The 12,905-nt window shown below is 39.0% G+C and overlaps 1 protein-coding gene across 2 annotated transcripts in view; it reads left to right on the top strand.

Annotated features, from left to right (window-relative positions):
- Window positions 1–12,574, top strand: part of dachc (dachshund c) — a 116,977-nt gene extending 104,403 nt beyond the window's left edge. For both annotated transcript variants that reach the window (XM_017712139.2, XM_017712138.2), the window contains exons 7-11: window positions 1,826–1,971; window positions 3,703–3,850; window positions 8,823–8,966; window positions 11,005–11,073; window positions 11,725–12,574. In XM_017712139.2, the coding sequence (XP_017567628.2) occupies window positions 1,826–1,971; window positions 3,703–3,850; window positions 8,823–8,966; window positions 11,005–11,073; window positions 11,725–11,762 (545 nt within the window). In that variant the 3' untranslated portion in view covers window positions 11,763–12,574. The remainder of the gene's footprint in view (window positions 1–1,825; window positions 1,972–3,702; window positions 3,851–8,822; window positions 8,967–11,004; window positions 11,074–11,724) is intronic.
- Window positions 12,575–12,905: the final 331 nt, after the last annotated feature.

The following is a 12,905-nucleotide window of genomic DNA, read 5'->3' as shown; positions in this document are numbered from 1 at the left end:
AATGGGTGAGCTATTGTTACTCCTAGTTACTTCAGCTCACAATAATAGCAGTTACAGCCGATTGTAAAATCTAGCAAAGCAGAAATTTTATAAACTGACTTGTGGCAAAGGTTGCATGTTTAAAGACAGCTTTTCAGTATGACCTATTCTCCTGCCAGTGTTTGTCTATAGAGATTGCATGGCTGTGTACTTGACTTTATACTCCTTAGCAGTGAGTGTGGTTGAAACACCTGAACTCAGTGATTAGGAGGGGTGTCCACATACTTTTGGTCATATGGTGTGTATATATGGAAACAAAGCTACAAAGTCAGCCTTTTGGGGTTTTTTTGTCTTTGTGAAGTCATGAAAACCAATGCATTTACAAATATCCACCTGCTTGATCACAGTTTGACTCCAGAAGCTTAGCCCCACCGATTCACACTGAAGTTCTAAGGATGTTTCAGTCAGGACTGTTTTTAGAATAAAGCTAAATACAGAGTAGCCAATCAATCACAGAACAGTCATTTACAAATATCAGTCTTAAATGTACAGTAACAAAACCAGCATGTTTAATTATAAGGGATGAAGAGAGATTGGGATGTGTTTATATAAAAATGAAATACTGTTTTTGGTACATAACACCACATAAATACCATAAGTGGGCCTTCTCTTACCCACTTTAGGCTCATCCTGCTAAAGCCTGAGTATACTGATAAATCACTATGAAGAGTCAGTGCTATTAAGTGTGTTTGAGAGGTGGTCAAACTGAAGCGTCTCATCAGTAGTGGACGTGTTCACGAATGATAAACTTAGCATCAGTGTTGAACTGGACATGTGGCTGCATTTTACATTTAAGAGGCTTGGGTTTTACTTTTAGGAGGCCTGCAACAACTTACAAATCACAAAAGTACACAGCTTTTATACAGGCTGAAATGATTAGTGAATTTTTCATGAAACATATCAAAAACCTGCCAACCAATAGCAGCCAGCAGATGGAGTGAAAATGAACAGAACAGTAAATTAGGTATAAATTTAGCCCCACTTTATATTCTGTTTCTAATAACTGTTTAGTTACATAACGAAAATATATGTAACAACAATACAGTAAATACTGGTGATGTACTCACTGTTATTGATATATTATAGTTTCCGCTTATCTTTAAAAGACTCATGTTTGTGCAGAGGCTCTAAAATTACAGATCCTTTGGTATTCATCCATATGATATGTTCAGGTTGCTTTATTACAACATTGTGAAAGTTAAACAAGCATTGTACTGCAGTTAGCTAAAAGTTTGGAAAGTTGGCAAGTCCTGTGCAGATGTGGTGTAAGCTTCATATAGTAGGTAATTACCAGGTAATCTCTAGTTACAATAAGAAAAGTCTTGCTGAAAACAGCAGATCACCCTGTTACAAATGTGTAATTACATAAGATAAAATGTGTTGTTACTATCAAGGTAGTCTTGTGTAATGACATGAGTAAAAATGTAACTAATAACTGTATTTACAGTGTTTAATGTGTTACGGTAATCCAACTATAACAGTCAAAACATCACCAGTAGTTAGTGTTGTTAAAGTGTATCTACACAGTTTTCTCTGCAGATTTTTTGCCACGTGCCCTATCAAGATTTCAAATGTATTCTAGACATATTCCAAAAAGAGTATGAACATATTACTTTTTATGTGATGGAACACGTTACCCAATACATCTAGGATGTTGTATTCAGTCTCGAGTCAATGCTACTCCGCATACTGACTGGAAAACCAGTTGACCAGTATAGCACTTTATCATACGTGGCAGGGCTGAACTGTTAGCATTAATGTATTGTGAACTGTTCACTCATTACAGAAGAGAGCATGCTGTGCACCCCCACATCGCGAGAGAGCTTTGAGCGGGTTTCTCACGCTGGCCCGGCGCTTCCTCCAGGCTTTCCTGCCCCGCTGCTTTTTCCAGAAGGCCTGTCTTCCATAGAAACGCTCCTCACCAACATACAGGTAAGAGCCATTCTCTGAAACAGCACAGGTGGTGCTCTCCTCAGAAAAGCTTGTGTATCAACAATATCGTTCCAGTGGAAACAGGTTTTTGTTGTAAACACCAAGGTGTTTACAGTTTTTTTTTTCTGGAATGAATGAACTTCCTAAAATGCATTTGTTTTGTCAATGAAGATACAGGCACTGCCTCGGCAAGAGCTCATAATAGATGAAATATTGATAGATGGCAATGATCCAGTACAGAGTGTGAGTGTATCAGTTGGATCAGAGGGGAAAAAAGACTGAATCCACTTCAGTTCTGTTAGAGAACGGCTTCCTGCACAGCAAAACATAAGATAAAGTGAAGTAAATCATGTTATGACATCACTAACCACATGATAATGTCATGTTATAAAAGTGGATAAGGTATTCAGGTGTTTGAGTACTTGGTACGTAGTATTATTAAATATATATAATACTGTGCAAACATCAGAGACCACTTTTCATTTATTTCAGTTCCAGTCAAAGTGATCATATTACATTATTATGTAGTTTTAAGCGTCAGGAAAAACCATCAAGAAACATTTATTTAACAGGAAATTAAAAAGAAGCCTCATCAGGATAACTCCTGATAATCCACCAGTCTGTCTGTACCTTTCTTACGTCTTCCATTCTTTTCAGGATGCATGTTCAGTTATTCAAAGAAATTTGCAGGGATATTTTTCCATCTTCAGTCTTAGACGTTGGCTGCATTTTCTGCTTTTCATGATCTAGACAATCCCAAAGACATTCAATGATATTCAGGTCTGGACTGCGGTGGTCAGTCTATTGTTCTCAGAATGCCAGCAGCTTTTTTTTGGTTCTCCTTTTTTCCAGTAAAGGCTTCTTGACAGATCCATAGTCAAAGTCTGCATGGCCCTGTTTTTTCAGTCCCGCAGCCGAAGAAAATCAGAATAATTTGACCCACTCCTGCCCGCAAAGAAATGTTTTGGCCCACACATGAGCTGAGTGTAGAGCTAGCTGTTAGCCAAAAACCTTGCTTATACGGCAGGGCTGTGGCCAACTACAGCCTGTTAATAAAGCACAAGGACTTGTGCACGAGCTGTGTGTCTCCTTTAATATCGTTAAACCTTGTATCACCAACATGCTAACTTAACAGGAGAAGGAAAAAAACCTACTTTTAAAGTTTAATGTAAATTCCAAGTATTTCTTTTGGTCCATTCACCATGAAATTTACACACAATGTAAAAGGACAACAGGCACTTTCAAATTACATTAAAAACTACAAAAACTAAAAACTACAAAAAAATGTATTCCTACAGCAGCAATATATGTATATTTATATCATAAAATAAATAAACTTTTGCAGAGGTCACATTTTATTTTTTCCACTATGAAAATAAACAGTAATTGTGCATTAAAATGTACAGAAGTGTGTTCCCTGTAGAAGATGTGACTTATTTTAACTTATTTCATTTTTATTTAAACAAAATTTGCAATTTAACCAGGGGCGCCCGAACCATTACATACAACTGTGTACTCTAAAACAGCGAAAACATTCTTATGTAGGTTTTCAAGACTGAATTGACACCAACTCTGTAAGCCTTTCCCAAAAACATACAAACATTTCCGTGCAACATAAGTGCACATTAAGCTTTCTTTTGCTCAAACATTTTAGTCCAGTGTAAGTAAACATTTCAGTCCAGAATCAGTCTTGACCAAAACTCTTCACATGCCATGTGTTTCTGTTTACAGGGTCTGCTGAAGGTTGCTATAGATAATGCGCGGGCGCAGGAAAAGCAGGTGCAGCTAGAGAAGACCGAGCTGAAGATGGAGCTGTATCGGGAGAGGGAGCTGCGTGAGACGCTGGAGAGGCAGCTGTGTGTGGAGCAGAAAAACCGAGGTCAGTGTCTTCCTCAAACGTTGTGTTAAGTGTTTGGTTAGAGAAACCTGAGGCCAGACCCCAGATGCTTAACGTTAGTCAAATATGCTGGAGTCGTGCTGTATGTGTGCTGTCGGGGCACTTCTTGAGGCCCAGCTTTTACCAGGTGCGCTGATGCGTCATAGTACAAAATAATGATAAACAAACAACATATTTTGCAGCTCTAGGTGTTGGTTCATTGATTATGGATGTTATAGTAAACTGTGGCCAGATAAAAATTATCTGGGTATTTTAAAATAAGTTTAAGCAAGAAATGCTGTATTGTTTTTACTGTGTTATGTTGGCCTGACAAAGCAGTTGCTATGAAATTCTATATTGTTGCTAGGCCGTTGCTATAGAATCCCAGGTGGTTGCTAAGGTGTTACTAGGTTATCCCAGTTGTATATCTACATATATACATATTTGCATGTGAGAACTGTATGTAATTATATAAAAGTGTGGTTCAATTCCACCAGTCATTTCCTATGGGGGTAAAAAAAAAACATTTAAATGAACAAAAAAAAGGTGCGATCGGTGACAGAAGCACAAGCACACTATTTTTATGAAGGTTCTACAGTCCTACAAACTTGTGTGGTTTTTGCTTAAAAACTATGACCCATGAAATGGTACACTAAGAAGCGTAGAGTAAGGAACCGTTTTAGCCTTCAGAACTCTTTTCCTGTTAAAGAGGGAAGAGCGAAATACAAAACTGTGAGCAAATTGATGCCACTGTTTTAGTAAATCTGTCCAGTCTGTTAAAAACCAGATTATCAGCCAACTCATCACGTTACATGACCTTATGATGATAATTAGCTGCAGTTTCAGGAAAAGTTTCAGCTCCAAATCCGCCATCAAATTTCATTCAGTATAGCAACAACAAAACATACAGTTGACCAGTTTTTGCCCCAAGCGCAAACACTAAGCTGTCAACAGAACAAACGATTTTGACAGCGTTCTCTGCTGCTATGCTGATGAGAAAACTGGTGTATCTAATCACTCCCTTTTTCAGATTACATTCAGTCCCCGCCCTCCAGGCAGAATTAGATTAGACCTGTTGAACGAACGTTATTTCTCTACAAATTTCAATATGCAGTCAAAACTTATAAGCAGTGTTTTTGCTTATAAGCTTTTTTGTTAGAAATGCAAGCGGATGGTCATTAGGAAGCTATAAAGCACAGCAATTCTGCAGTGGTGTAGTCTTAAGGAAAACATGGGTATACTATAATACTAATTAACAGCCCAACACAAAAGGTGTGTGTGTGTGTGTGTATATATATATATATATATATATATATATATATATATATATATACACACACACACACACACACACACACACACACATACACACACACACACACACATTTTCCAAGCTGCTTCTCCCCAGCTTCCACTCTTCTGGGAAGGCTTTCCACAAGGATTAGGAGTGTGTTTATGGGAATTTTTGACCGTTCTTCCAGAAGCACATTTGTGAGGTCACACACTGATGTTGGACGAGAAGGCCCGGCTCAGTCTCCACTCTAATTCATCCCAAAGGTGTTCTATCTCATCCATGTCTTTATGGACCTTGCTTTGTGCACTGGTGCGCAGTCATGTTGGGACAGGAAGGGGCCGTCCCCAAATTTAATTAAATTGTATTTTTTATTGTGTTAGTTGTAATAATTCTTTGCTACCAAAGCTGCCGTTATGCTGTATATTTTATCTCAGCATTGCCGTCTTTGTGGAGGGAGGTGTATTGTTTACACTGTACAGGTTCTCATCCCACCCTTTTCACCCCTCATTGCTCACTAGCAGCTCAACACAGAGGCACAAAATTGCACATACAGATAGTCAACAATGTTGTAGTTAATCTGGTTATAGAGGAATGGGAAGGAATATTTGTTTGATTATTTTAGTTAAAAATATGAGTCATTTTCCATTCGACAGGTGAAATGGCCGCTAGGGGGCCTGCAGAAAGAGGTTGACTGTTTGTTAGTTATGAAGTTTGAATTATTTTTTCTCCAGTTCTCTTCATAAGAGTTTTTTTTTTGATGCTATGGTGCATTGACTGGCATTTCAGCTTGATACTATTAAACCAGAGAATTTAGTCACTATCATTTCTTTGCAGATTGTGATAAATCTGCTGGACAGCATCGGCTGATATTATCAGCTAACAGAGGGATCAGCCAGGGCCTAGTTAGTCATGAAACAGAACAATTACAGTGACAGGGATACATGCAGCATTAATTAATGTTGTTTAATTATGTGGCTCATGTTTTAATATCGCCCACACCCGCTTCAGCTGGCAAATAGGAGTGCAAGTTCAGCATTTTCCTTTAGCAGGGTACACAGACGGGCACACACACAGGCAAACATATACATGCATGAGCAAAAGCACACAACACGTAGAGAACACACAGATAAAGATGCACAAGTAATTAGACTTTGTAATTAGAAGTACATACAGTGATATTAGCATTAATGATTTATGATGTCTGTAAACAGAAAGGCTGTGTTAATAATGTTCACCCTCAGCACTTACGATAAAGATAATGAATCTTGTACATAATACATCAAATCAATTGAGTTCTTCATTTTGGAGACACTCCTCCGTGCTGTAATCCACTGACTGGTATGCTGCTTTGTCTCTAATGGTGAATGAATTGGATGTAAATGGGACGGCTGATTCCGGATCAGTTTACAAAGCGGAGGAGGATGCCTCTAATGCCTAAGGGAGCTTTAGAGCACTAATGCAAAGAATCCCACTTTCCGCTGACTCGATCTTAAACTCAGCTCCATTATTACAAACAGAGGAAAATTAAGACGTTCAGTTGAGAATTCAGGCTCCTCTCACATTAGATATTTACGGCATTTTGCTGACGCCCTTATCCAGAGCAACGTACAATTTGATCATTTTACACAGGTAGGCCAAGGTGGTGTTAGGAGTCTTGCCCAAGGACTCTTATTGGTATAGTGTAGGGTGCTTGCCCTGGTCGGGGATTGAACCCCAGTCTACAGCGTAGAAGGCAGAGGTGTTAACCACTACACTAGCCAACCACACAGTCAACCACACAGATACACACAGTGCTGCTGATTTCATGCTCATGTTTACTCACTTATGTCATTTAGGTGTAGTGTTACTTTGCTTGGCTAGCTAAATTAGCCATGTATATGGAGAATGTTAATCAAATCTATTACACATTATGCTGTTTAGATGCATGTGTGTAAAGGATGTGTCTACCGTGTACTAGTCTATATAATGTATGTGCGATGTTACTTACAGCTGTTGTAGTTTTTGTCGAGCTAATATTTGGTCCTATCTCATCCTGTACATGGAAATATTTGTGAACTATACAGTAGCATTCAAAAGTTTTGGACCCCTTTTCATTAGGGCTGTCGAACAATTAAATGAACGAATCTCTATTAATTGCATTACTTTGTGCAGTTAATCACAAGAAATCACATTGGTCTTATTTGCTCTAATTTACTTGGCATTTAAAAGCAGTAGAGACAGGTTACAGCGTGAGGAGCTGGGCTTTCGGTCGTTTCTTATGAAATTTTGAAGAGGCTGGCAGTTGGCTTGTTCTCCGGATTTGCTGTTCCACCTTAAATGGTGCAGTATTACATTCTGCTGTCGCGCTTCCCAGTTCTCATTCAGACTCTCACTTCAGTCCGAACTCTTAAGACTCCTCAGTTTGTCAAGTGGCTCATCCAGCCAATCGGCATTCAGTCAGCAGATCCCAGTCACCTGAGTACTGATTATGTTCACCTGTTTGCTTATGTATATTTGTAGCTGTTTGTTCCTCTCGCACATTGTGAAGTATTGCCTCTGGTCTGTCAGTGCGACCAAGCCTTTCTTGTGTTTTGTTGTTTTCCTGTTACGACCTTGTTTTGTCTCCCGTCGTTTTTCATTGTCATCTTTGGCCCAGTTTAACTGTGTATAGGCTTTTAGGGTTTGAACCTCACTTGTTTGTCTGCTTTGACGTTTGCCTGAGCCTGTGTATCTTGTTTTCCTGCTCTGGTTTTTGGTGTTGGTCTGGTGTAAACCCTGTTCCTGAGGCGATTTCTCCTTTTAATAAACCCTCCAGGTTATTTTAGATCTGTGAGTGTCTGGTTAGTCATCCCAGCATATTATCTACCACCTATACAGGAATGTCAAATTCAAAAAAGAAGCTGGCAAATAGGAAGCTAAGTTCAGCTTGCTGGAGCCATGGATTGTTGAAAAGGTCAGATTAAGAAAATGCTTTCATGGCATAAAACATTAGTGTAGTTAATAGTTTGGTGCATTAACAACATGTTACCTTTGATGCCACTACTTTCCATATAAATAGAAATATCTCTGGTTTTATATGAAGTAACTGAATGCAAATTTAGTCAATATTCAAAGTATTTTGGCAATTTAATAATAATATTAATAAATAATAACAACTGTAATACTGTAATTATCTATTAACAGTTTTGTTAAGAGACTTGGAATAATTAATAAATAATTATATCTAATAAATAATCAATTATTTTACATTCATCTACGGCACTTGGCTGACGCTCTTATCCAGAGCGACTTACAATTTGATCATTTTTACACAGGTAGGCCAAGGCGGTGTTGGGAGTCTTGCCCAAGGACTCTTATTGGTATAGTGTAGGGTGTTTGCCCAGGTGGGGGATTGAACCCTAGTCTACAGCATAGAAGGCAGAAGTGTTAACCACTACACTATCCAACCACATCTACATCTACAGTGTAGTTCATCATTCTGGACATAGCTAACATTCATTCATTCACTCATTCATTCATTCATTCATTCATTTGACAGCTTTCTCCTAAATATTTGTGACAGCTTGGATTAAAATCGTTAATTCCATAATTCTGTAGTCTTTCAGTACTGCAAACTCTGTTTTGTGCTGCTTTGTAACTAATGCACTGTATGTACCACAGGTCCTACATTTTCGCCCCATCTGCTTGTTTTCTTCTCTCCAGCTCTGATCCAGAAGCGGCTGAAGAAGGAGAAAAAGACAAAGCGGAAGCTTCAGGAAGCTCTAGAGTACGAGTCCAAGCGGCGTGACCAGGCCGAGCAGACGCTGCAGCAGACGTCCACCAGCGAGCACGCCCGCACTCCAAACGGTGGGAGAACACACCTAAATTCTCCCACACAGACTAGCCCTGAGAAATCGAGCCACTATTCAATTTAAGCCACACCTTCAACAGTTCACAAGCAGACACTATTAGGGTTATCAGGGCTGAGCGATTGTCTTTGCTTGTGCACCATGAAACTGACATACACAGCAGATTGTTTGTTCTATTTTGTTCTCTTCGCCCATGGACCTGACAGTTAACTGCAACATATGTCATTAGAAAATGGCATAAATCAAATTACTGTTTAGATGATATCACAAGTTTGAAATCATGATCATATTAAGTAAGTGATACTTTTTTAATCCCACAACTGGGGAAATTCCACCTCCGCATTTAACCCACCATGAAGTGAAACACCACATACACACTAGTGAATACACACACACTAGGGGGCAGTGAGCACACTGCGGTGGGCAGCCCAATCCACAGCGCCCGGGGAGCAGTTGGGGGTTAGGTGTCTTGCTCAAGGACACCTCAGTCATGAACTGTCGGCCCTGGGGATCGAACCGGTGACCTTCTGGTCATAGGGCCAGATCCCTAACCTCCAGCCCACGACTGCCCTTAATAATGGTTATTCAGTAATAATATATACAGTGTAGACTGCAATAATATAAACTTGATGCCAAATTGTAAACCAGTTTTGGTTTATTTTAAAGCATTTTAGTGATGTGAGGAGTTGCAACATATATTTTAAAACAAATGTCATTAATGATTCATTGAATTAATTGATTATTAATTGTACAATTATCTTTTATTAATTTGATCAGCAAAATTAGGCTTCCGCTTTTTAAATATGAGGCATCTTGGATATTGATTTTATTGTAACATCATTCTCACATGTTGCACAGCTGTGTCAGTAACTGTGGGCTCTACAGCTCTGTTATCACTGAACCTTTCTTCATTTTTACAGCTGCCTGTAAAACTTCCTACCTATTGTTTGAAATATACAGAAAATTAGCATCATATTACAGTTATTTTATGCATGCATCTGCAAAAAGATGGTGTTATGTTATTGAAAATTGCTATTCCAATCTTTGGAACAGTAGTGTACCGTACTGTGAAACAGTCAGAGACCCTTTCTTTCATTCATTTCCAGTCAAAACAGTGATCAAGTTTCAGGAGATATTCCTGACATTAGATATGAGATAATCCACTTGCATGAGAAAAATAAGTACGAAAAAGCAGGAATTTCCAAAACTAGATTTCGGAAAATTATTGAAAGAAAAAAAGAAAATGGAACTCCTAACACCCACCTGCCAAGACCTGATAGACCATCAGCACTGCCCCATCAGATAAACAGAACTAAAAGCTTTTATCTTTGATAAAACATATTGGAGAAAATCAAGATCCAATCTTGATTCAGATCTGAGAACATCCACAGGAGTTTCTGTCCATCCTGCCATTGTGAGAAGACACTCAACGCCGTGGGTCTGAAAGGATGTGTAGCTGTTAAGAAGCTACAAGAACATGTACAAATCGAACGAAGTAGCTGTCGATGTTCTCAGAACAACAGAGTGGCCACCCCAGGGTCCAGACCTCAGCATCACTGGATGTGTTTGGGATTTTTTGGATTGTGTGAAGCAGAAAACGCAACCAACTTCTAAGACTGAACTTTGGTGGTGTGGAAATATAAACTAAAAAAAGCTGGTCTCCTGAAAAAGAATGGAAACAAAGAAACAGCCTTTGTTATTGAGGCTTCTGTGTCGTTTCACGTTAAATGTGTGTTTTCTGCTTTTTCTCTGTCACTGAAAACAAATAACTTTAATAATGATGTAAATAACTATAAATTAAGGAAGAGTCTCTGGCATTTGAAAAACATTCAAGATGAAATCACGTTAGTTTGTAAATGCAGACTTAACAGTGTCAGTACTGTGATATATTTGCAAAAATACCAGTATCACCCAGTCCTAATTAGACTGATGATGCACTGCAGGATTTTACAGTTGTAGCAGATCATAAATTGCTTTAATTATGGCTCAATTGCTGCCTAAAATGAAATGAATGACAAAAATCAATGTGTCTGCAGAGCCTCCTACTCAGGAAATGGAGACCAACCTAAGCAACGACAGGACAGAAGCAGAAAGGACGATACCAGGTACTGTCCACTTCTGTCTAACGTCTTCACTGTCTAGGATTGGTAGCCTTTCTGTCCTGGTGCAGGTTAGGCTTTGGTCTCTTAATGGGTTCACGGGCGTTTAATGGCACACAAAGCGTCTGTTCAGTAAACTCTACCCAGAAGTCTCAGCAGTGGCACATGTGACCAGTAAGTGTGTCAGGAAGCCTTTGTTGGAAGATTAAACATCTAAAGCATTGAGAGGGAAATTAAATTGAATGTCAGTGAAGCAAAAAAAAAAAGAAAAAGAAGAGGAAAAAAGAACGGGGGGGGGGGGGGGGGGTGGGCAGTAATTAATGGCTCTCTTAATTGTCCTCATGAAATATTTGCATGGGCATAATTTACATAATTTACATGTAGTAATTAATCTTTCAAAGGATTTTCTCTCTCTTTTTTGTCTTGGTCGAGAGCGCGTGGGCACGCTTTGTTTCGGTTGACATTTATTCTAATGCGCTATCTTCTCCCTTAACAAACCTTTCATCTGGTTTTAAAAATCTGCTCGTGTTAGAACACAACCTTATGGACTGCGCCATTCATTAAACACTGCGGGCGACATCAGTCAACTTTGGCAAATGTTCAAAACCTGTTTTTTTTCTCCTCTCGCTTCATTAGTATCCCGGTTTTGTTTCACAGACGGACGGCTTTTCCTGAAGTCCACGGTGATGTACTGAAGATAGGGGGCGGGGCTAAGGCACGCCAATCAATCCGGGGAGTGAAGAGGCGTGAGTCGAGCGCCTGAGTAACGACAACGATCGATTCTATCGGAGGACCGGAGACGTTTCAAGGACCCCATAGGCTTGATGTCCATACATTACTGCAAGAACTTAAAGAGACGTTTGCAAAGCATTGGAAATCAATGTTTTCAGCGTGCCTCTCCACATTCTGAAGTCAAGGCAATCTGCCTGTATCTTGTTTCTATTCACGGACGCACGAGTTGAGAAACCTTTTCTAGGATATTTAAACCAGCCACACTACACTGAAGACGAAAAAATCTAAATCAGAAGCTCTCTTTTATACCCCTTCTGCTATTTTATGTTGACGTACCTATAAAAAGCATTAATTCATGTATAGGGGTTTGAGTTTATTTACTTGTTTATCAAATATCAATGTGACATTTAAAAAAATGTGTTTTCTTTTGTGTAGTTACCTTGTTGTTTCCAAAAGGGAGGTTGTCCATATTTTTTTGGTTCTGTCATTGCTCTGTGTGGGATTTAAGCAGACGTCTCAAAATTGAAAATGTCATGAACATGGAAAGTGTACATAAAAATGTAGAGATAATATTGTGCATTGTATGTCGTAGAGCTCTTAGGTAATCAATACAAACCTCTTTAATGAAATATCTTGTATCTAAGTTATTATTATTGTTATTTTTTGCTCCATAATCCATCATCATACCCGACTAGGAGAGCATGCTGGCATGTCATTACTTTTGTCGTGTCCATCTGACCTGCAATAAAGTATTTTTTCACCTGGTTCAAAGGAAGTAGCTTCCCGAGGAGTTTCAGATTCACTGTGCTTTAAAGGTTAAATTACTAACCTCCACAGTGACATGTTTGGGCTTTAAGGCGATTCTGGCAAACAACTGTTGTGTGTTATGTAGTCTGTAGTGGAGCTCTGAATCCCTCAACCTCATCAGTTTGACCGAATTCACAATTTTAAACTGTTTTCATGATTTCTGTGAACAAAGTTCTGCCACTACAATTCCCAGCATGCATTACACAAATACATCCTACAAATCGCTGCTGTCGGAACAAAACCTTGTATCTCCATTTTTATCATTTTTCAGTTTTTGCCGTAATTTGAAAAGGCCTGAT

Source organism: Pygocentrus nattereri, chromosome 12 (assembly GCF_015220715.1).
Source record: "Pygocentrus nattereri isolate fPygNat1 chromosome 12, fPygNat1.pri, whole genome shotgun sequence".
NCBI classification, from domain to species: Eukaryota; Metazoa; Chordata; class Actinopteri; order Characiformes; family Serrasalmidae; genus Pygocentrus; species Pygocentrus nattereri.
The sequence above is the reverse complement of the archived record's forward strand: the minus strand, read 5'-3'. Positions and strand labels throughout refer to the sequence as shown.